The following is a 24243-nucleotide window of genomic DNA, read 5'->3' on the forward strand; positions in this document are numbered from 1 at the left end:
GTGTCTACACAACGGGGTTCTCCTGTGGCACCCTAGTTATGCCACTGTAACCTCCATAGTGTAGTCAAGCTCTTACTTAACCATTCTGTTGATGAATGAAAGAGAATAGAATCCATCCCACACTTCCATAGCTGTGTGGCCTTGCAGTAAAAAGTAGTAATTAGTTTATTTTTCACTAACAGAATTGGATATGACTGTGAATACACACAGAGCTGATCTGTGCCATTTTTATACAGTCACTTTTCAGAGTAGAATTGCATTTTAACTGTGAGTTTCCTGGCTAGTAGCAGTTTAAGGCAAACCTTTAATATTATTCCTAAGTGGTACTTTTGTATATAAATGACCTTTGTTTTTCAGAATTTAAAATGGTGAAAATCTCTTGGAAGTGTGCAAGAGCTAAGACAAATTTTTAAGCTCGTGTTTACCTAACAGACCCTGTAACTAGTTTAAATGTACTATTGTCCTAGAAAACTGCCAAAGGTGACACAAAATAGGTATTTTTGATCAACAGATTCTCATATTTCTGAAAGTATAAATAAAAAAATAAGGACACTTGATTACACTGATTTATTGACAGGACAGACAATTGTCTATTTTGCTGGTGTAATTACTTAACATGGAGATACTCTCCCTCCCTCCATCCTGATCCTGCATCTGCTGATGTCAAAAGCATGGCTCCCACTGACTTCAGTGTTGCAAGATCAGACCCCATAAGAATAGTCACTACAACTAAAGGATGTGATCATACCCTCAAGATCCACATGTGGAGGGAAGCCTCCATGTGCAGCTCTTGCTCCCTGGGCAGAAGGAGGAGGATGTCAGCTTATCCTTTGGCCAGCCCTCTCCCACTGGTTTTTATATGGAAGAGAGTAACTGGAACTACAGACAGCAGTAGAGATATGTGTACTTCTAAGGGAGAATAGATATTATGATAAACACTGCAAAGCTGCAGGGCCGGTGCAACCACTAGGCGAAATAGGTGGCTGCCTAGGGTGCCAAGTGGTTGGGGGCGCCAAAAAGCGTGCTCAGGGGAGGCGGTGGAGTGGAGATGAGCTGGGGCAGGGGGCGCGGGGAGGGCTGCTCTGCCCGCAGCAAGTAAGGGGTGTGTGTGGAGGGGCATGCAGGGGAACTGATCCCCGCCCCAGCTCACCTCCGCTCCGCCTTCTCCCCTGAGCACGCTGATGCTGCTCCACTTCTCCCGCCACCCAGGTTTGTGGCGCCAATCAGCTGTTTGGCATGGGGGGCTGCGTTGGGCACCAAAATAGCTAGGGATGGCCCTGGTTCCCTGGGCCAGAGGGGGGCGCAAGGTGGAAGTTTCGCCTAGGGCACGAAATATCCTTGCACCGGGCCTGCACAGCTGGATAACAAATTCAGCCTCAGATGTAATTTGGTAATTTTGGATTCAGATAAGCATTCACAAATTTAGGGAGCGCGAACTCCTTCTTCTAACTGGCCATATTGGGTCAGACTAATAGTCCATCTAGCCCAGTATCTTGTCTTCCAACAGTGGACTATGCCAGATGCTTCAGAGGGAATGAACAGAACAGGGCAGCTATCGAGTGTTCCATCCCAGATTTTGCTAGTCAGAGGTTTAGAGACTCTCAGAGCATTGAATTGCATCCCTGACCATCTTGGCTAATAGACATTGATTGATCTATCCTTTTGCACCTTGATCTTTGAGTGGCCCCACTGACTGTTTGGCAGGCTTCCTGCTTCTGATGTACTTTAAAAAATTGCTGTTTTTGTGTCTTTTACTAGTTGCTCTTCAAATTTTTTTTTGGCCTGCCTGATTATACTTTTAAACTGGTCTTGCCAGATTTTATGCTCCTTTCTATTTTCCTCTGTGGAATTTGATATCCAATTTTTAAAGGATGCGTTTTTGCTGTTGACTGCATCTTCTACTCTGCTGTTTAACCATAGTGACATTTTTTTGGTCCTCGTACTGTTTGTTTATTTATTTATTTGTTTGGGGGTATACATTTAGTCTGAGCCGCTAGTATGGTGTTTTTTTTAAGTTTCCATGCAATTTGCAGGCATTTCACTCATGTGAGTATTCTTTTTAATTTCCATTTAACTAGCCCCCTCATTTTTGTGTAGTGCCTCTTTTTGAAGGGTTTCTTTGGTATTTCCCCCCCTAGGAGGATGTTAAATTTAATTACATTATGGTTGCTGTAACCAAGCAGATCAGCTCCATAGACCAGATTGTGTGCTACATTTAGGACTAAATCAAGAATGCACTCTCCCATTGTGGATTCTAGGTCTAGCTGCTCCAAAAAGCAGTCATTAATGACATCCAGAAATGTAATCCCTGCATCCCATCCTGAGGTGACATGTACCCAGTCAATATGGGGATAGTTGAAATTCTCCATTATTACTGGGTTTTCTGGTTTTGTAGGCTCTCTAATCTCTCTGAGCATTTCACAATCACCATCCTGATTAGGTGCTCAGTAGTATATTCCTAGTGCTATACTCTTATTATTCAAGCATGGAATTTCTATCTGTAACACTGCCTGCAGTGACTCAAAAGCATGAGTACTAACCTCAAAACAGACTGCTAGGAACCCGGGCACAAATCCTAAATTGGTTGTGAGTTCTATACTTTAGATGTCACCAATCAGTTATCAAGTATAAACTCCTCAGGCACTATCACAACCTTAATGTGGAGTCACGGACAGTCCCCTTGGGTACTCTGATCTTTCTTGCCATCCAGGTGAACATATCTTTGTGATAGCTGGTCCTCACACCAAGAATCACAGTAATATTCAGGTTACTCCCAGTCCCAAAGGACCAGTCACTTACTCTAAGTCAATTGCCCCTTAAATCTCACTCCAAAGACAATACTTGTAGCCAATCTTAAAACAAACTATTTAAAGATGTATTAAATAGGAAAAGGAAACGAGAGTTTTTTACAAGGTTAAAGCACGTAAACACGTATACATGAATGAGTTACAATCTTAAATTTCAAAGGGTAATGGAAGCTTCTAGAATTAGCAAGCTCTATATGTCCTTTTGGGCTAACTCAGGCTAAGCACAAAGGATCTCTTACTTAAGCCTAGAAACACTTTGCCCCCTAGGATCCAAGCAGCTTAGAGATACCTAGTCCCTTTTGTTTGGAGATTTTATCTCCCTCCTGCATTGTGCTCTGAGCTTTAAACTCAGCTGATGGGAGGAGTCGACTTGCATGACTCATTTTCAGAAGGAGGAGAGAACAACAAATGTGTTTTGTCCTCTTGTACATAGGGAAAGTCCAGTTGCAACATCTGGTATCAAAGGACCTTTCCTTTTGCAAAGAGTGTAACACTTTCTGTTGAAGATGGCCCCTTCACACTAATTAATGTCTCTCTCCTGTCTGGTGATTTATGCAGTCACAGAGGTTCACAATACAACAGCTCAAATATTACCTTACAATATGGGATACAGATGTTATAAGTGAGGTTAAGACATGCAGAAACTTACAAGCATTCAATAAAGTCTAAACACATCCTTATCATTCTAATATCCATTTTAACAAAACTAACACACAGGTGAGCCAGATTGATTGCAGCTATGTATTAGTTATTGTTCAGTTGAGACGTGGGGCTCTGGTCTGCCAGTATCACACTATCCATGATTGATTTAGCCAGTTTGATTCACTTAAGATATTTACTATATTTGACTCTTTGCTTTCTTTACGTATAGTGCTACTCCCCCCACCAGCACAACCTACTCTGTCATTCCTATATATTTTGTACCCCGGTATTACTATGTCCCATTGATTATAATCGTTCTACCAAGTTTCTATGATGCTTATTATATTAATATTCTCAATTAATACCCAGCATTTCAGTTCACCCATCTTAGTATTTAGAGTTCTAGCATTTGTATTCAAGCATTTATAAAATTTGTCAATATTTTGTACACTGCCTTCATGTGATATCATCCAATGGGACTCTTTTTCATTTGACTGTTTTTCCTCAGCTCCTACCTGTACTTTATCAACTTCTATCATCTCCCTTTTCTAGGATATAAGTATCCCTGTGACCTGTGTCAGTTGGCCCACCGAGCCACTAGGGGGCGGTGGGTAGCTACTGACCTAGCACTGGCCAGCCTGCGTCAGGCCATCTGTCACTAGGGAATTAGCAGAGGGAGGGACGCCGGCAAAGGTCTATAGCGCGCCCCTCAGGCAGGGGAGCGCCGGCAAGAATCTATAGTGCGCCCCTCAGGCAGGGGAGTGCCAGCAAGAGACTATAGCGCATCCCTCAGGCAGGGGAGCGCCGGCAAGAGTCTATAGCGCGTCCCTCAGGCAGGGGAGCGCCGACAAGAGTCTATAGCGCGCCCCTCAGGCAGGGGAGCGCCGACAAGAGTCTATAGCGCGTCCCTCAGGCAGGGGAGCGCCGACAAGAGTCTATAGCGCGTCCCTCAGGCAGGGGAGCGCCGGCAAGAGTCTATAGCGCGCCCCTCAGGCAGGGGAGCACCAGCAAGAGTCTATAGCGCGTCCCTCAGGCAGGGGAGCGCCGGCAAGAGTCTATAGTGCGCCCCTCAGGCAGGGGAGTGCCGGCAAGAGTCTATAGCGTGCCCCTCAGGCAGGGGAGTGCCAGCAAGAGACTATAGCGTGCCCCTCAGGCAGGGGAGTGCCAGCAAGAATCTATAGCGTGCCCCTCAGGCAGGGGAGCGCCGACAAGAGCTATAGCGCGTCCCTCAGGCAGGGGAGCGCCGGCAAGAGTCTATAGCGCGTCCCTCAGGCAGGGGAGTGCCGACAAGAGTCTATAGCGCGTCCCTCAGGCAGGGGAGCGCCGGCAAGAGTCTATAGTGCGTCCCTCAGGCAGGGGAGCACCAGCAAGAGTCTATAGCGCGTCCCTCAGGCAGGGGAGCGCCGGCAAGAGTCTATAGTGCGTCCCTCAGGCAGGGGAGCGCCGGCAAGAGTCTATAGCGCGCCCCTCAGGCAGGGGAGCGCCGACAAGAGACTATAGCGCATCCCTCAGGCAGGGGAGCGCCGGCAAGAGTCTATAGCGTGCCCCTCAGGCAGGGGAGCGCCGACAAGAGTCTATAGCGCGCCCCTCAGGCAGGGGAGCGCCGACAAGAGTCTATAGCGTGTCCCTCAGGCAGGGGAGCGCCGGCAAGAGTCTATAGCGTGCCCCTCAGGCAGGGGAGCGCCGACAAGAGTCTATAGCGTGTCCCTCAGGCAGGGGAGCGCCGGCAAGAGTCTATAGCGTGCCCCTCAGGCAGGGGAGCGCCGACAAGAGCTATAGCGCGCCCCTCAGGCAGGGGAGCGCCGGCAAGAGTCTATAGCGTGCCCCTCAGGCAGGGGAGCGCCGGCAAGAGTCTATAGCGTGCCCCTCAGGCAGGGGAGCGCCGACAAGAGTCTATAGTGCTATTGGAATTTTGCTACCTGAGGCGGGTTGGCCAGGGTAGGGGAACGCAGGCCCACCCAACTCCACTGCGTTCCAGCCCAGGGCCCTGACAGTGGCGGGGCGAGGGTCCCGTCACCGGGTCAACGGGGTTCCTCCGCAACACGCTGACCAAATAGACTCACCGCACTGTGCAGTTCTGTCCCTGGGCTGCTTCCTACCCAGTCCCTTGAGCAAGTCCCTCCGGTCCTTCTAGCTCGTTCGGGTACTCAGCTGCTGGCAGCTCCAGCTCCCGCTCCCGCTCCGCCTCAGACTCCTCCAGTTCCTCCGGGTACTCGGCGGCGGGCAGCCCTGCTAGCTCCTGTCCTTCCTCCAGGTCAGGTTTCTCCTGGTCCAGGGCCTCCCCTGGACCAGCAACAGGGTCTGAAGGGAACAGTCTGCATCCGCCTCCCTCCCTGGTGCTGCCCTGACTGGGCTAAGGGCCCCGCCCTTTGTACTTCCTGTTCCACCCCTCCCCTTCTGGGGGTGGAGTAAGCTTGGTCTGGCCCCGCCCCCTCAGGCTGAGAGAGCGGCTCTTCACACTCAGGTTGGGAGAGAAGTCACCCTGGCTCCCTACAATCCCCTTTAATAAATTCTCTCCTAAGGGGTGTCTCTGTCCAAACCGTCTGCTCCTCCATACCTATTGGCTTTTCCCTAGCTCCTTCTCTAGCTCTTCTATGACCTTTTTAATTTTATATGCCAGCAATCTGGTTTCATTCTGGTTTAGATGGAACCCATCCTTCCTGTGTAGGCTCCTCCTTTCCCAAAAGGTTCCCCAGTTTCTAATAAACCTAAAGCTCCCCTCCCAATGATTGTACTAGGCTCTGATCCTTCAGATGCTTAAACTGGTGCCTTTCTTTACTCAAATGTTTGCAGGATATGGCCCTAGCATTCCAGCTAAATATACAAGACATGATTCTGATCTCACACCACTGTAAGTCGTACATTATTCAACTGAAATCAGTAGAATTAAAATGGAGCAGGGTCATGCACATATAGTTTGGATGTATCTGAAATCTGGGCAAATGAAACTTGGATAAGAAAAATAGGGTAGAATGCAAAATGTTAATTTTTTTCAAAGAATTATCTGCAACAAACCTCTAGCCCCTTGTTTACTTTTGCCAGATAACATGATGTGTGATATACTAGGTAAGATTAAACATAATGGAAAGTACTGTGGACTAGTGGTTACTCTGTTATTTTAGGGCTCTTTTTCCTCAAGTCACATTGGGTCTGATTCTCATTCATACTAAGGCCTTTTTACATCACTCTAGCAGTGTAAAGGGGCCTTCTTAAAATATCTCTAAATTCACTTTTAAGGCTCATTTTCACTACTAGAGCAGTGTAAAAAGTCCTTAGTGTAAGTGAGAATCAGTCTAATTACCTATCAATGCTTCAATTTCCCCATCTAGTCAATGGGAAATCCAATACTTACATACCGCACCATGGTGTTAATAAGCTTTATTCATTAGTGCTTGTAAAGTGATTTGAGGATCACAGATAAAAAATGCCATCTAAAGTGCTGTGCAAGGTATTTTTAGCTTACGGATTTGTTGTTGTTGTTGTTGTCGTTAAAAATAAGTTACTATACATGCCTAATGGCTACTTATCTAAACAAAATAAGTGATATTTAAAATGTGTCCAAAGTTCCATAGATTTGCAGATTCCATGGCCAAAAGGGACTATTGTGATCATCTAGCCTGACCTCCTGTGTAACACAGGCCATAGAACTTCCCCAAAATAATTCCTAGAGCAGATCTAGGAAAATATATCTAGGAAAAAAGTTTCAAAATCATTATAGTTTTAAGGGCTATCAAATCTCTATGTACAAAGAAAATGATTTTGATTACCAAGGGCATATAAAGGAATTTGAAAATTAAAATGTCATTTATGAAAGTTCAGACATCTCTTTTGACATGATCCTGTGATCTAAAAATGACCAAACATGCTTTTTTACATTTTGTAAATAAATAACATTTACTCACTTTTGTGCATTTATGGAGTCACTTTAATCCAGGGATACAAATGCACTTTACATCCACTAATTAATTCTCACAATGAGCGTATGAGGTGGATCAGTGTTAGCCCGTTTTACAGATGGAGAAACTAATGGACAAAGTTTAAATGACTTACCTACAGTCACAATATAGATGGCTGTTTACACTAATGCTCCCAGCTTTGCAATCACAAGAGGAGTTGAACTCATGTTAAGAAAGTTGATAAATTTGTGGACAACATCCCTTGTGTTGAGAGGACTAATGAGTCAGTGGCTGTGACTAGAAAAAACTCAGGTTGACTGGCTCACAGTTCCTGCCATCAACATTGGACAATACATTTCCCCAACTAGTTTTTGTTTAATAAAAGAATTTTCTCCCTAATGGGACTTGTAGAACTGACTGAGTCAATTGTAAATTTTGATGGCACAAAGTTCATAAATCCCAGAAAGCTGGGGGGTTAATGGAACTACTAATGCACAGGCATTAGTACTTAACTATTACAAGACAAGTAGGCACTGCTGTGATTATACAAGTGTGGTGCCAATAGTTCAGAGAATGTAAAAACTTATGCTCTCTACCAGCCAAGCACAAGGGACTTTGCATTTGCTTTGGAAGAAGCTTTTCTTTGACTCTTCTGACTAAAAGGTGAATACCCGTCTTTTTGAGGGAAGAGGGTAGGAAAGGGTGATATTTACAAGTGAATGGAATCCATTATTCCAGATTTTGTTGGAGGCAGGTTGTTTAATACCCAAGGTAGAGGAGTACATTTCTAATAAACAGAACACAATGAAAACATCATCATTTATATTTAGTTACTTGCCATGAGCAAAATTTGACAGGCAGGTACCACAATTTACACTAACCTTGTAACGTCACAGTTAACAGTTGTCACTGAAAAGTTTTGCTAGTGCAGCCTCTGTCCATTTTTGCCACTTGGCTTGCAGTTGCCATCATGACAATTAAGTGAGAACACAGAATAGTGCAATGTCCTTGATTATAAGAATCCAATTCTAAAAGAGTTCACTGAAAATTCTGCCTCATTGGTAAACACCAGTTCTGAATGTACTGCAGCTCCCCACACTCAAGGAAAGTAACTTCCTGCTCAAGGCCACATTTTCACTTTAGCTAGGAATTCTAAGAATAATCTCTGGCCCAAATTTTCAGAAGTGATTTGGGGTGCCTCCATTTTTAGGTGCCCAACCTGGAACACTGTAAAGGGGCCTGATTTTCAGAGGGTTGGTGCTCAGTACTTTCCGAAAATCAGGCCCTGTTAAGATGTCTCAAGGTTGGAACTCAAAATCACGTCACTTTTGAAAAATTGGACCTTTGTTTTTCTTTCTCTCTTTCTTTTAAGGAAGCCCTAGTGGAGCTATAATGGGGTTCATTTCGTAAATTTACTTTTATGAAGTATGAATAAACCAGGAGGTCTACCTCATTCATAGCTAAAGTAAAAGTGGATCTCTACACTCTGACAAAGTTCAGCCACTGAGCTGCAGCATTAACTTGTATTCTAACAAGATTAAAATATATTTGTCCTGGGGATTAGCATACTTAAGTCCCCTTTTGCCTTTTTAGCAGTGGCAGTGCACTTTGATCTGTGTTGCATGGCAAGAGCACGGCTTGGGCCCAGCCATCCGAGTGCCAAGTGTGAAATCAGCCTGATGTCATCCCCATTCTTCATCTTTTACATCTTTCACCAGTTTAATTATATTTCCGCCACAAAGCTCCGGAGCTTCATTGCATATTCAAGTTTGACTAGGAAGCATTTAAAAAAAAAAAAAGTATGGCTGAAATAACCCTGTGGAGGGAAGGGACGGGATGCTTTAAATCTTTACTGAGAAAAGGCAACAAGCAAAAGGAAACAACAACAGCTCTTGGTTTGGTGCTAATAGATTTTCTTACCTGGTTTTTTTTTTTAAGTTTGTATAACTTTTATGCTGAATGCCGTTACATCATTCAAGTCACAAGCTGTATTGCTGAAGTACAGATTGTTTGAGTTTAGGGACACTGTTCGGGGATTCTAGCTTAAATGGTTTACACATTGTGAATGATGCTTGTTTTCTGAAGCATCACTACCTGGTCATTTAATGCTACTTTGCCTCATGAAAAAGCAGCAGCTTGTAGGGAGAAGTGTGAGACATCATTGGCAGTTTGGGTTTCAGAGGAAAATGGAGATTTGATTCAATTCCAGTTTCAAGAGGGTTGGTTCGGCTATTAAACAAGAAGAGATATGTTTGAATATGTTTCTGGGTAATATTTAAAGAAACGCATGGGTTATCCTCCTCCTGTCCCATCATGTCACTCCCATAGAAATTTCTCAATGGTTAGAAATTATTTCAGTTATAAATTGCAATGTAAAGGGTAGATTACATCTGTCATGTCAATCCCATCACATCTCAGGAAAAATGTGGGCACCACTTTAGAAGTGTGAGATGCATTTGGTGGGTGGAAAGAGAGAGGAAATGAACCACCTGCAGCTGTGACATAGGCTTTGACCTTCACCCCAGTCTTCTGGCCACAGACTCCATTCATAGTAAGTTAGAGTGTCTGTGAGACACAAACACATTCTCTCTCTTGAGCTCATCAAGTCAGTGACCGTTGGGCGTTACTTCCACATACAAGCTGGGCAGAATAGAAATGCAGATCAGCTTCTTTAGCATTTGAGAGCAGGTCAATGCTGGGAAATGCTCTTCTCAGACAGCCTCTTTTGTCTGTGATTTTCCAGTGTTTTCCACTTTCTAGATATGAGCATAGACAGGTAATATGACCAGAGATGAGATAAGTGTATGTTCCCATTTGCTATCTAAGGGAGAGGGGAGGTGGGAGGGAAGAGACCTGATGTGCGTTTGAGATACTCCAAATTAATGAGAATTTTATTTGGAATCATTCCTCCCGGTTAGAATGTGAAGTTACAATGCATTGCTTTTTCAATTGAATTCATATAATTATAAAATTATCTCCACATAATTAACTCAAGGATTACGTTTGATTCTGTTTAGCATGTAATCAGAGCCTATTATGTTTTAGCTATAGGAACACCAATTAATTTAAAAGGGTTACTTAGACCGGCTCCATTTAGAGAAAAAATAGCTTATCATGGCTTGCCTACCGTTATATTGTTCACCAATAGAAGAAGAGTCAGTAGTCTGAAATTATATGAGTGTATGTTTATATGTGTGTATATATTATATACAATCTCCGATTTAGTGAATGTTTGAGGGAAGGGAGGGAGGAAGGGACAAAGTTATGTACTCATCACTTTGGATTTAGCTTGCCTGTTAAGGAATATGAGGTCCTGATCTTGGCAAAACTCCCATTGACTTCAGTGGGGAGTAGGATCTAGCCCTGTGTTATGATATTTACTCAGTCTTTACTCAAGCAAAACCTATTTGACTTCGGTGGGAGTTTCCCCGGAGTGAGGACTGAAGGATCGGGCCCAAACTGGTCATTGAATGCTAGTTATACAATGGTGTGTAACCAATGGGTTTAAGGAGGTCAGATATTCGAGGGGTGTTTGCAGGAAAGAGTGCGAGAGAGATCCATTGCTCCTCAACTTTTGAGAGTAAATATTGGATTTTACAAGAACCCCCGCTTCCGAGTGACTTTATAAATAAATAAATAAGTGGAACTATTTCAACGCTGGGCAGTTCAGAAACCGTCCAATTAAAACAGTATCTAATGCCAGCATTGCTCATTTCTGATCATACCGCCTGCTCTTCCTAACAATCAAATCCAAGAGTATTTTAGTTCTCTTGCTCCCCCCACCCTCCAAAAAACTCCTCTAGCGCATTTACATAAGAAATAAGCCCCATTGCAGATTATAAACAATTGCTGTCCCATACTCGGGAAAGGGCTGGATTTTACTGGTGGTTCCACTAAAAGAACAGGGCGCATTTTTATATCTCTTAGTTCATGTACAGTGCATGATGCAGAACAGGAGGTGGGCAGTTGTAAAGCTGGCAGACAGGCTTAAATAGCCAACATTTCGTGGGCATGGAGGAGCTGCCATTCTTTCCTGGTGAAAGGGGCTGTTTACAGATTGCACGGAAAAGATGTCCAGACATTATTCCGAGATTAAGGTGTGCAAATTCCACAAAATCAAGTGTTTCAAAAGAAATTTGGCATCTGGGGTTGGGTTGGAGGGGGATGGGGGGAGGGGGATTGTCCATCAGCAGCAGAACAAAGTGAGAGAACAAGAGGTTACTGCAAAGCCACTACAGCCTGTGTGGAGTTTGCCAGGGAACCAAGACGACACTGCTGGAAAGAAAACCTGCAGTTTGGCAGCTGGAGCCTGTGATTACCCATCCAAATAGGGAGAGGAGGAAGATGGCACACCAACAACACCCCAGCAATTTGCTGCAGGACAATAGGGGTTTAAAAGCAGAAAGAAAAGTCTTTAAGAAACAGCAACTATTTTTTTTTCCTGAAGAAAAATGGGCGATGGGGAGGGAGGGGGAGAGACTCTACATAAAACCTTTGAGAATGTACAGATTTTGTGAACGAGCTTGCCTCGTTGAAATTACATTTGTACAGGGACAGTAATGCAGGATAGTGGCTGATCTGAAACTGGGCTTTTATCCCCCTCCCCAACAACAGTTTGATGTGGGCTTTACTGTGGTATTTGTAAAGCAGTTGGGGGGGATGAAAGAGGGGGGTCGTAGGGACTATAACATTCTTTTTCACGTGCCTTGTCCTTGTTGCTAAATAAGACTCGGCTCCTTAGAAAGGAGTTGTGGGTGTGAAATAATATGACATTGCTGTTAGCAGAACTGGCCAGTGCAGTTTGGATGGGCGCTTCTTGTGTGTCTGTGTATAACACAGCTCATACAGGAGTGTGGGCTACAGAATATATTAGCGCCAGTACCTGTTAGAAATCTGTCATTTCAACACTTTAAACAATGTCGACTTTGCAGGGGCATCATTATATATATGTACGGGAGGGGGGCAGAGGGTGCGGGCTGCAAGCGTTGATCGAAGTGAATTTTAAATATTTTAGGAACCTAAAGTTGCAGGTTACATTGTGAGTATGTTAAAAATGGGACACAGCGAGTGACGGTAGCTTTTTAACGTTTAAAAAGGACACTCAAAAACCGCAGAAATGTTTGAAGAACGAAATCCAGTATTTCTAGCCCAATGGAAGATTTGATTAGCTTCTTAGGGAAAAGTAGCTCCAAAAGGAATGATCTGCCCGTTGATGGAGAAGGGAGGTAATATCATAAATGCAGAGAGCAAGATCTGAGTTATCCCTGATTTTACTGGGGCTGCACGGATCTACCGAGGTTACTTCCTCGTAGGTCATAGAATAATTGCGGCCGTTTCTCAGTGGTACGAGAGGAGGCTACATGCTCTGGCAAAGTTCCTGTGTTGGAGACACCATCAGTTTGCAACTGGTACCAAGTGTGCATTACGGTGAAAAATATCAACTTCATCAGAAAGCGTCATTTTAATTTGCAGGGAGATCATAGGAGCAAAAAAGAGTGCTAGTAAACACGCTGTTTGATTCACTCAGGGAGTGATGGTGGGATTATTAAACTGGCTTGGACTCCCGAAAAGAAGTGTAAAAGAGAGAGAGAGAGAGAGAGAGAGAGTTTAAATCCTGTCAGCATTGGTCTCATGAAAGATTTAAGATTATTAAACAAACAACAATAACGATGTAAAACAACGGGGAAAGATATTTTGTTTCCTTCACAGAACTGGCTAAGACTTCATTCTCTTATTCCTTGAACTCTTCCTGTGTTGCTTATTTAAGGTGATGATTATTATGACAATGATCCATAAATTCTGCTCTGACAGGAATTAAGAAAACGTGTCCCAGCAGCAGTCCCTTACCTCATAGCTGCTAAATGCAACTTTGTTTGTTTGTTTTTTAAGTCAATGTAAATTTGTTTATAAAATTGAGTTGTGCCCCTTTGTAACAAATTGTTATTAACCTTCCTCTTCTGAGCATTTCATAATCACAGCTGTTAGTTTGGAGATGATACCCAAACATCCCAGGGGCACTTTTGATAGCTGCCTGGGCGGGGATTGAATGTTGAGGTCGGATATTAAACCAGCGGGATACAGAATTACGTTTTTTCCACAAAACCGAGCTAGCTAAATAGTTTCTCCCTCATAACTCTGTTATGCATTACCCAATAAACGGCCAGGACATTTGCATATATAGTGCTTGGATATGTGTTTGTACTGCATGTGTAATATACTGCATGACAATATACTGTGGAGTTATACTTTGCGCAGATTTTAGTGCTTATAAATATTTTGTTTATTTGGCAAAAAATGCGGTTATTTACTTGCATGTAATTAGATGTTTAGGGTCCAAATAGGTTGCAAATGTATTTGTGTGTGATTCTGAGAACACTTTCTTATGTGTGACTATATACCATGTTGTTTGTTTAAAACACATTACTCGTATCTTTTAGTGAGTATACATAACATCTGGTTAGGGCAAGTAGAAATCCATTCAAACCTGGAGTGCAAAAGTACACTCAAGTCAAAATTGTAGTCACTTGCATTAGTGCGTATGTATGTGTGCAGAAATACACTTATTTTCAATATACACAAAATATACATTAAAACTCTGTGTTCGTGAGTGTTGCTTTCAGTGTGCATGAATACTGTGAATATGCTACTACCCTATTTACCTTCACCCCACCCTCCACACACTATATACAAGAACACATACTTTGTACACTGGCATACATTATAAAATATGTAAAGGTACTCTCCGAATCTTGGCGGATTTTTTTCAAATGGAAGGTTGCTACATAGATAGCGGTGTATCTGTTGATTGATAGGATTGCAGTAAGGGTTTGGACGGTATCTATTTCTGTCAAATTAATTTCAAATTTAAAAATAACCAGGACTAACGTAGCTGTGCTGTAAATCCAAAAACAGCAGGGAGCTGCTTGCTTTCGTTTTTAAGTACTCATTTGTAAGTGGACTGAAACAACCAATAAGTGAAAAATATGTAAAAAGGTGGAGTAAATCCGACATTGTGGCCAATGTATCTTTTTATTAAAGCCTGTATATAAAATGAGGGAGGGGGGTTTCAGTGAAAAAATTAGGTTCTATGTCCTCTGTTAAAGAGAACGGTTATTGCTTACTGCAGATATTCTGCATTATGGACTGGATGCAATCCAGGCAGCATCAAGACATTTTCTGCTCCTGGTCGTGCTGATTTCTTGTGGAACTTACTAGCTCTCTTAAAATGAGGGCGTGAAAAGTTAGCCCTATACTTTTTTTTTCTAAAACTAAATACATATCCTACGACAGGCAGTTTCGTGAATGTAACCTCTAAAGAAATCATTGGTGGCACAATTTATCGCCTGAATATGCGAGCTAGTGTAAGACAGGTGTAAAGTGTGTCCTTTTACACAGTTATAAGATGAGCCCAATCCTCTTCTAATGCAGCCCCACTGACTTCGTTAGTAATGCCCTGGTGTAACTGGCCCTTTGTAGAGGATATATAACAAATACATTACTCCTTTGTTAAATTGGACAAATGCAGCTATTTTCATTTCAGATCTAAATGCTTTTTAGTAGTAATTCTTAATTCCAGCCAACACTTACTTTCTCCCCCAAGTTTGTAATTCATCTGCCTCAATGTTTAGTTTGATAAAACCCTCTCAAAGACACGTGCAAGAAGTTTTGCAAAAATCTAAATCCAGAATCCTGCTTCCTAACTGAAAGCTTTACAATCTCTCCTTCTGTTACAATTAATTGGCTGTCCATAGACAGTTCAAACCTTTACTGACTGTAGGTGGCTAAAAGTATTAACAAGACTTGTGGAATACTGGAATAATTTCTTTCTTAGACGTTGTCTAAATCAATGGAGATATTTGCCTCAGGGAGATATTTTCCACATTATCCATTTCTAAAAAAAAAAAAGTTTGTGTTAAATTTTTTACAGCAGGAACCAGTTCTGATAACAAGATTCTGGATATTAAACCCTTTCTCCCTAAATTAGTCCTATTTAAGAAAAATATAGGCTTAAATATTTGGAGAAATTGTGCATACTGTTGCATCTCAGCAAATGGCCACTTTGTTTACCCGCCTTATTCAGCTGTCCTAAAATCGTACTACTTTTACTGCAACTTTCAAGGTTAACAGTGTTATCAATTCTTTAAAAAATTAAGACATTAGAGTTATTGTCATTACTTACATTACATTACTACAGCTGGATTCAGGTTTACGAGTTTGTATAATTTTAGGTCGGGAACATCTTTTACAAGAGTTGTTTTCCAAACATCACACAACTGGATATTTATCTTAAAAGTCTGAAAATAGAAACCTGTTGACAATGTATGCGATTAAATACTTTTTTTAATGAATACTGAACACTTTAAAGTTGTGATCATTTTAATGACGTTGGTTGCCCTGACTTTATTTTTAATGTGAATCATCAAAAGTTTCTTAATTATTCAAGAAATTGATTGAACGTAGTCTGCTTGCAAAATTGTCCATCTAGTAAATTGCAATTCACACCCATAGAAATGGTTTACTCCACTTAGTACTTTTAAACTGGACTCCAGTTCAATTCTCTCATTACCCAGAAATACACTTTAAGGACTTTCTCTCTATATATAATATATATATAAAACACCATTCCAACGTTTTAAGTCACACGTTGTGTATTTCATAATAAAGTGTTTTTATTTAATGCAATCTTCAAGAATTTAAACACACAAAATGCAGTGAGAATGTTCACAATTTTGAGACCACAGTTGTAAATAGAAACATTCATATTTCATAAGATTATAAATATTTGATACTGCAATTGTAAAATGCACGTTTTATAAACTGAAAAAAAATCTTTGCTTTCTTGCTAAAAGGCAATGTCATTTAATCCTGTCTCCTAAGCAGCTGATGATTATTCACAGAATTTAAAATTACAGCTTTTATTTTATAGTTTGCTTCTTTTTTAAAGTTTATACTAATATGTACAATGTGTGTCTATTATAGCTGTAAAATAAAGAAGTTTTAAGGCAAAGCGATAAATTCACCCTCAATCATCAAGGAGACTATAGTCCTGAATTATTGTACAATACACACCCACTCGGGGTGCCTTGTGGCCCTGGCCAACATTTTGGACACTTTATTCCAAACCGGGGAGGGGGAGGGGAAGAATCTAGAACTGGGAGAACTATTAAAAGAACGCTACAAACCTTGAAAATGTTTAGTTTACACGGTGCCACGTTTTCAAATCAGAAACTAGAATTGCCAGGCGGGAAATAAACAAACCAAAACCCAAATGCTAAGAAATGTTTATTTACACTGACTGTCCCTTCATATTACTGTTCATTTTAATAGATATGTTTGATTTAAAACCTGCCCCATATTCTAGACCGACAGATATTTGTCACTGGATAATATTAGGCTACTGATTTTTCTAAAATAAAATACCACTGCTTGTGATGGGCTCCTCTGTCTTTCTGACCAAAACAGGACATGAGAGATCCCCTCCCTTCTTATGGCTTACCCATCCTGCATAATAGAGGTCGGTGGTGCTGAAATAAGTGCCCCAATTCTCCTTTCCCACAGCCCCTCTTGATCTGGTGTTTTCCTGGACCAAAACTGCCTGGGTGGAGGCAATGGGACAGGAAGAGGCTTTCTGGATGCATTTTTTAATATAGTCATTGTTCAGTTTGATTTTTTTTTCAGTTAAGAGCCAAAGTTGATGGGTTTACCAGTTTTTCACCCAATAAGTTGTATACGTTCTTTATCCAATAGCCATGATAAGTATTTTTGCAATCAGTTTCCTGTATGCACAGCAGTCAGACAAGCAGGAGATTTTAAAGATACGTCTACTAATTTATATCACCGGAAGACTACCGGTTCTCAGACAGATTTTAACGAGAACCTGTTCCTCCCCAAACATTGTGCTGTCCTTGGGAAGCCGGCGCTCAGCACCCCCCCTCCCCCCCAGCTTCAAATACCAGCAGCTCTGCACTGCGGTCTGGTGTAGATTTGTCCAAGGCAAACCAAAGCCTTTTGCAAAAGTCATCCTAGGCTACTTGCCGCCTGCCAGCTAAAGGACAACGCCTTCCAGGGGGCAAGAGAAGAAGCGTCTAAGCTACAAAATGCGATGAACTAACGGGAAAAGGGATCTGTGCAGGTTTGTAGAGATGAGTGTGTTATTGTCTAATAATGCACGCACACACGCACGGCAAAGACCCAAAAGAAAAGTTTCCTTCATATGGAAAAGGATGTTTTTGTTTGTTCGCTTCCTATGACATTCTCCCGGAAGTTGTGATGTTTACTTCAAAAGTTTTCCAACCAAGCTACGGGGAAGGAAAAAAAGCAACTAAGCGCCAAATGAACTCCTTGATCGCCCCCATCCCTTGCTGGCCAGCTTTCTCAGATCATGTACACCCTCTAGCCTTTGATTGAGCCCAACCGAAAGAAGAAGTGAGGGCAAATTAAAGAAAGGATCCTGGACATTTTTGTTAATACAATGCCTTGGGGTTTCTTTCCCTATTACATTTTTTTTAAATTAAATCATTGTTTTCTATCCCCGAAGCCAAACACAAAAAAATAATAATGGTAAAACTCATCGAACAAACCGGAGAACTATTTATTCGGTTCACAGTCGTGTGAAATGCAGCAATAAAAATCTTTGGACTTCAGCAAAAATTGTTTTTAATTTTTTTTTGAATTTCAAAAAACAGTGTCCAATGTCCATTAAAACAGCGCTTAAGTCTATAAAAATGTAACTTAAGCATTAAAAAAATTCATAAAGATACCATCTAAAATCTCCATAGAACCAAAATAAAACAAAACAAAATCAAAAATATTTTATAATCAGATATTTTGGATTTTTACACCTTACCTGTAAATTATATACACATAGAATATTGCAGAATTATATCTAATACACACTATGTTCACTATTAATGCTGGTATAATCTTTATACACTGGCCCTTATTTTTTTTTAATTAAATTATTGCATTGTATAAACTTTGACTGAACACTGCCCCCTTCCCCGGCCTTCCCCCGGCCCCCTTTCTATTCACTGTCTGACTTGCCGTCTTTTGATGTGGTGGAGTGGTTGTACAGTCCTTGTGCCATGAGATGCACCGCCAGGGTGTTCTTGTTGCCAGTGGCTTTCTTGATTTTGGCTCGTTTGTTCTGAAACCAGATTTTGATCTGAGACTCGTTGAGGCTGAGTTCCTGAGCCAGGCTTTGCCTCCTCTGCTCCGTCAAGTATCTGTTCGTCTGAAACTCCGCTTTCAGTCTCTGCAGCTGCTCCGCTGTGAAGGCTGTCCTGGGACGCTTGTCTTCTTTGTTGGGATTCTTCTTCTTTGGTTTACGAGACCGGGGGCCTGAGGTCCAGGGCGAAAGAAAAATCATAAGAAACACACACAAGAGAAGTGATGGGGCGGAGGGGGGGGGCTGGAAAGGGTGTCCGGGAGTGAGAGGTTGGTTGGTTGGTTTGAAATGGCAACATCTTATGATTATTGGGCGGGGAGGGGCGGGAGAAATGATCTCAAAGAAATTTGAGGACTTGAGGTCATTAGTATGGGTGCCACTTGGTACTCTGTGCCCAGCCAGCAGCTCCGGACACGGAATGACCTGAAGGCCTTGCTCGCCTCTTTTCGCGTTGCTTTGGCGAGAGAGTTTCACCCTGAAGTCACTAGATCAACCCTTGCGAGGAGAGAGAGAGCGATCTCCCCTCCCCCCCTTTCCCTGAATGCCTGGGGCGGGGGCCAGTGGGGCAGACATGAGTCTGCGGTGTGCCTGGTGAGCAAGAGGAATTCGGGGTCTGCAGTCTGGTGACCAAAGGGGAGCTGCTGCCTGGGGCCCCAGAGCTTCTTGCAAAAGGGAAAAGAAGGGTGCGGGGGCAGGAGGGAGGCAGACACAGGCCTAAACACCTCTACAAAAGCCACTTTCCACAGCTGGGCTATTGCATGAGACATGGGAGTCACATCCACCCAAGTTCATTGTTTCCTTTTTAACCACCATCTTTGGGACTTAAACTCTCCCCTGCGTGGGGCAGCCGCTGGAACGCCCCACAAAGAAGGACCCAGTCCGCATCCCTGGGGTGGAGGCTGTGGGGCTGGGGCGGGTTGTGGGAAGTTGCAGGGCAATGCTGGTGTGTATTTGCCAGCTCCATTTCTGGAAGTCGTTCCTTGGGGGGATGCTACTGTGGATGACCTCTAATCTGTGGAGAATTGGGTATGTGAGTGGATATTTTGGCAAGGGGAGAAGCAATCCCAGCTTCAGCGATCTCTGGCTCTCTTTCCCTCTCTGTCCCCCCCCCCCTTGATTTTGTGTTACACTTTGCAGGAAGGCCCTGGGGACTCTCTGCTCGGCCCACGCAAGCTTCCTGACACCCCTCTCCAAGAGGGGACCAGGTCAGTTGAAATTTTACACATGATCCTAATTTTTGGCATCCATATGGTGTCTGTAAAAGTCAGATCCCTAAAAGCACAGGGACACGTGAGCATCACCGCAGTTAGCAAACTGTAAACAGCACCTAAACCCGCGGGTTTAAAGCAATAAGAAAAAAGGCTTCTGGCTGGTGATAAGTCAATCAAAGGGCGGAAGACGGGTTCTGCCACAGGCTGAAATATGACTGACAAAGCCAGCCAGGAAGTGGATCTATCCTGCACAAGAGAAAATGGGAATACACTGGACTTGATTAGTTCCCAGCTTTAGTAGATATAAAATACAGTGCAAATAGGCCACATAATGACCACAAATGCTTGGGAAAGTGTCAACCATCTTCCTAATTACAATTCCCCCTCCGCAGCCTCCCATTCTATTTTATATACATCTATTTAAAAGCCCTAATTATTACCCACAAGGTATTAAAAATGAAAATCGAGCCCTGTTTGTAACGGGGATTCTTACATCAATAATTCCTAGGTTGCTGGCGTATTGTGATTTTTTTTTAATTTACATATTTCTGCCTCTACGCCTATGGGGCAGGTTTGTTTTTTCTAGTTTAGTGCCACGTTTCCATAACCAACCAGCCCAGCTCCAAAGGCGTTGGTTAGAAATAATCTTCAGCTTTAAAAAAAACAACAACAACCAATCTTTGTCCCTTTCTCTTTGCTTCAAATCGACCCTGGCATTGTGCTCGAAATAAAAAGAAACAAATACTGTAAAAAGAACCAACCAGCTCTCCAGTTTTGCTAAGGATTCTCGATCTCACCTCTTTTCTCTGTCTGTATCATTGTCTAGGAAACTTGAAGTGTCCAGGGCTATGGTGTAATTCTCTCCCTTTTCATAAGTGTCCCCAGTAGCCTCTCTATATATATATTTACCCAAAACACATCTTCAGAAAAAAGTGTCTTGCAAAGGATCCAATTTCTTTGGGATTTTTAAAAATACAAACGCGTTAAATTAAGTATTTTAAACCCAGGAATGGCTTCGCTATTGAAAGGTGAAACGTGTATCTAGAAGCAATAACATATATCTATATTTTATCCCCTAAACAGAATTGTTAAGAAACCCTCTTTTTTTACATTACATCGAGATAATACAGAAATCCAAACGTTTATTTACATTGTAACAGGGAGTGGGTTGGCGTTTTGCATGGCTCAAAATGTCGCGTAAAGTACGATCCTAATTATTATTATTTTATTTTATTTATTCTCTTTAATATTATTCTACACACCACCAGCGAGGGTTCTCTCTCTGGCCTGTGCCATTGTGAGGATATATGTTAATTAAATATTAACAAAGGAGAGGAGTGGAGAACAATGGAGTAAATTTCAATTCAGACAGGAATATTGGAGCTAAAGAGTTAGTTCTCATTTATTACAAACTATTTTTAAATCCAACCTGCATTCCTATGTTCAACTGTACAGCAGTTCGGGGTGGGGGTTGGGGAAGGGACTGGCTAATCGCTGTTGGAAAATACTTTTTTTGTGAATATATATTTTTTTAATTTTGTTTTACAGCCTAGACAACTGTATTTTAAAGAGGTTTCTAATTCTTTTGAATGAAGGTTAAAAAATAAATAAAAAAAACCTAGATCCACTCCTGCTTTTCCTGCATTAAAACAATGAAATTCGCCCTGTGGGTTTTAAACCTCTTCAGAGAGAGAATTTCTGGAGTTTCTTCTGAAATCTCACTCCAGCAGGCACGCCTTCCCAGATCCCCTGAAATAACTTTCTCATCCTCTGGAAATCTTTCCTATTCCCATAAAGATCTGAACTAAAGTACACGTGTGAAAATTACAGAAAGCAAAATAGAGAAAGGAGACAAGGGCGAGTTAAGGGCCTATTTTAAAACAATAAAAATAGTTGGATTTTGCAAATGTACAATGCAAGGCCTATTGGATAGGCAGCTGGATATATGAATTCCACTCCTCACCCTCCAAACAAACCCCGGGATTTTACTCGAAAGGAGAAGATGGGCAGATTCCTTGGAGGATCTCCGTGGAGTTCAAAGAATGGGCTTTAATGGCTTCTTTCCCACCTTTTCTTTTTAATACCATGCCCAAACCCAAATCCTCACACTAGCACCGTCCCTCTCTGTTTTAAGATCTAGCTAAGCTAACTGCTGATCGCTTTGTGTGTGTGTGTGTGTGTGTGTAGACAGGAGGAATTATTTTCCAGTTTACCCGCTTTCATTTTCATCTCCCTATAGTCAAAGCATCCCCATATCCTCATTACATTTAAATACGTTTTTTTAACTTGTTTCTCTGCGTTTTTTTTTTTAATTTGGGTGACAATATTTTTTTCTCGTCGCTTTTCAACCAACCAAATATTTTCCGAAGAACCATGTGGAAAGATCAGCTTAGGCTTCACTGATTCAATGGTTGGTTGATACAGAGAGAGGGAGAGGGGCTCGGTGGAAACCAGCCTGTGAAATGGGAAGTGGGGCCAGGGGGTGAGGGGCAGGGGAGGCCGGGCTCCCGGCAAGTGCGAGGCTACGCCTAAAGAGAAGTCTTACCTGAAGAAGGCCTGTCCGAGTATCTAGTACAGTAAACCCAGGCTGGCCAGAGCATGGGCTGGTTACTGGTGTTGGAGCTGGCTTGGGAGCTATCAGAGTCCGAGCTCACAGACAGATCGCCGCCGCTTAGCCCCCGGGATTTCAAGGCTCCTTCCAGGGCCCCGGAGTCGCCTCCTTTCTTGGCTCCCCCATTGAGAGCAAGGGCTTTGGAGCCTCCTTCTCCTTCGCCCGGGGAGCCTCCCCCTCCGCCGGTGAGTTGCCCCCCAGATCCCGGCGCCGTAGAGGGACTCAGTCGGTTCTCCCTGCCGGCTAAGAGCAGCTGCTCCGGGCTGCTGCCGCTGCTGCCACCGCTGCTGCCGGTCCCTCCTTCCTTCCTCCGCCCGAACTCCGGCCTCAGGATGTTGTCTATGAAAAAGTTCGTGATCCGGTGCGGGTGCTGGTGATTCCCAGGCGCCTGCAGAACCACGGGCAGGATCATTGCCCGGCTCCTGTTGGGCTCCGCATCGCTGCTGCTGCCGCTGCTGGACTCCTGCTGCTGCTGCTCCAGGGCTTCTTCCCTTGGACTGTGGTCATTCTCCTCCATGCTGTAGAACAAATCCCCAAATGTGTCTCTTGTTAAGCCCCCACCCCCAGCCCTTTCCGTGCGAGAGCGAGTGGGGTTTAGAAAACGTGGGTTTGTTTGTTTGTTCCCTGGCTCCACTCAGTTCAAAGAACATTCAAAATCCAGAGTTGGGTGTGCTCGAACTTTACCCAAAACGTTGTTTTTAAATCCCCCTTCTTGCCTTTCCTTTTCTTTCTTCCGCTTGTTAGCCTTTCAGTTCTGCAAACCAATGCATTATTTCCCCCAAAATGTGTTCATCATTAGGACTTTCATTAACAACCCTTTCCGCCCCCCCCCACCCCCGCTCTCTCTCTTTCTCTCGCTCTCTCTTCTCCAGCTCCTGGGTTTGAAAAGAAAAAAAGAGGCCAACAGTATCCTAAAAAAAAATGGTGAAGATCCTTCAAGGGGAAAAATAAAAAGAATAATAAAAATGTCAATGCTGTCACATCTGCTCTGAGAGAGAGACTCTAGCAGAGGGTGTAGATTTCTCTCTACACACCGCACAGCGCACGCAGGCTGAGACACACAGAGACATATGTACAAGCAAGGCAGCTCTCTCTCTTTTCCCCTCTCTGAATAAAATATTCCAGGTTACGTGGCAGGAGTTAGGAAAAATCTCTCTCGGTCTCTCTATAGTTTGGATATAAATTTAGAAGCCACTTAAACTGAACCTGCAATACTTTCACTCTGGATTTTTGTTCTTATTTTTAATAGAGCCCCTCAAGTGACGTTGCAAGCCCGGTATCCTAGACACGTGCCTTTGGCCAATGGCAGAGGAGGCATTTCCACACGTGATACAGTAGCACTCTAGTAAATGACAGCAGCAGCCCCCCCCTTCCCTCTATCTGCCCCCTCCCCCTTCTTTTAAAGCAATAGTGTCCTCTCTACTCGAGTGTGTGTGTGTTTTTTAAAGGAGAGAGAATGCAGAACTAGCTAACCCCCTAAACAACAGATAGATACATCACCACTTGCCCTGCTGATCTCTTTCGCTTTATATTTTTGTCTGATTCATTAGAAAAGCCTCCAGTATACAATTTTTTTATTTCCATATTGTTTACCATGGGGGGGGGGGGGGAGGGAGAAGGGGGAAATCCCACAATTCCTTGCACAAATGCATAAATAATATTAAACGAGCTGCTGTGTGATACAAAGGGATTTTTTCTGCAGCCCCTTTATTTGCAAAGGGGAAAAATCAGATGCAGTTAATTTTAGAACAACTCTTTCGTACGCTCCCTACTCTCTCCCCTCCTCCGTTTTCCCTGATTCTGAAATACACCCTGCAGAAGACCAGTGCAAATATAACAGGGAGACAAGGTGGCTTCTTTTTCTAATGTTCGAGGTGGTGGTGCTGGTTGCGGCGTCAGGGAAATAAAC

General features: G+C 43.0%; 1 protein-coding gene across 1 annotated transcript; it reads right to left on the reverse strand.

Annotated features, from left to right (window-relative positions):
• Positions 1–16004: 16004 nt before the first annotated feature.
• Positions 16005–23079, reverse strand: EN2 (engrailed homeobox 2). The gene is made up of 2 exons (XM_054019125.1): positions 22269–23079; positions 16005–18685 (listed from the first exon to the last, which is right to left on the reverse strand). The coding sequence occupies exons 1-2, from the start codon at positions 22849–22851 to the stop codon at positions 18369–18371; spliced, it is 900 nt and encodes a 299-aa protein (XP_053875100.1). The 5' UTR covers positions 22852–23079; the 3' UTR covers positions 16005–18368.
• Positions 23080–24243: the final 1164 nt, after the last annotated feature.

This window comes from Malaclemys terrapin, chromosome 2 (genome assembly GCF_027887155.1).
Source record: "Malaclemys terrapin pileata isolate rMalTer1 chromosome 2, rMalTer1.hap1, whole genome shotgun sequence".
Lineage (NCBI taxonomy): Eukaryota > Metazoa > Chordata > Testudines > Emydidae > Malaclemys > Malaclemys terrapin.

Bases quoted from the DNA above. Each gene is read 5' to 3' on its own strand.
- EN2 (XM_054019125.1), bottom strand. From the start codon at position 22,851: ATGGAGGAGAATGACCACAGTCCAAGGGAAGAAGCCCTGGAGCAGCAG. The intron at 18,686-22,268 runs GTAAGACTTCTC...CCTGGACCTCAG, and splicing joins CTCGGACAGGCCTTCTTCAG to GCCCCCGGTCTCGTAAACCA.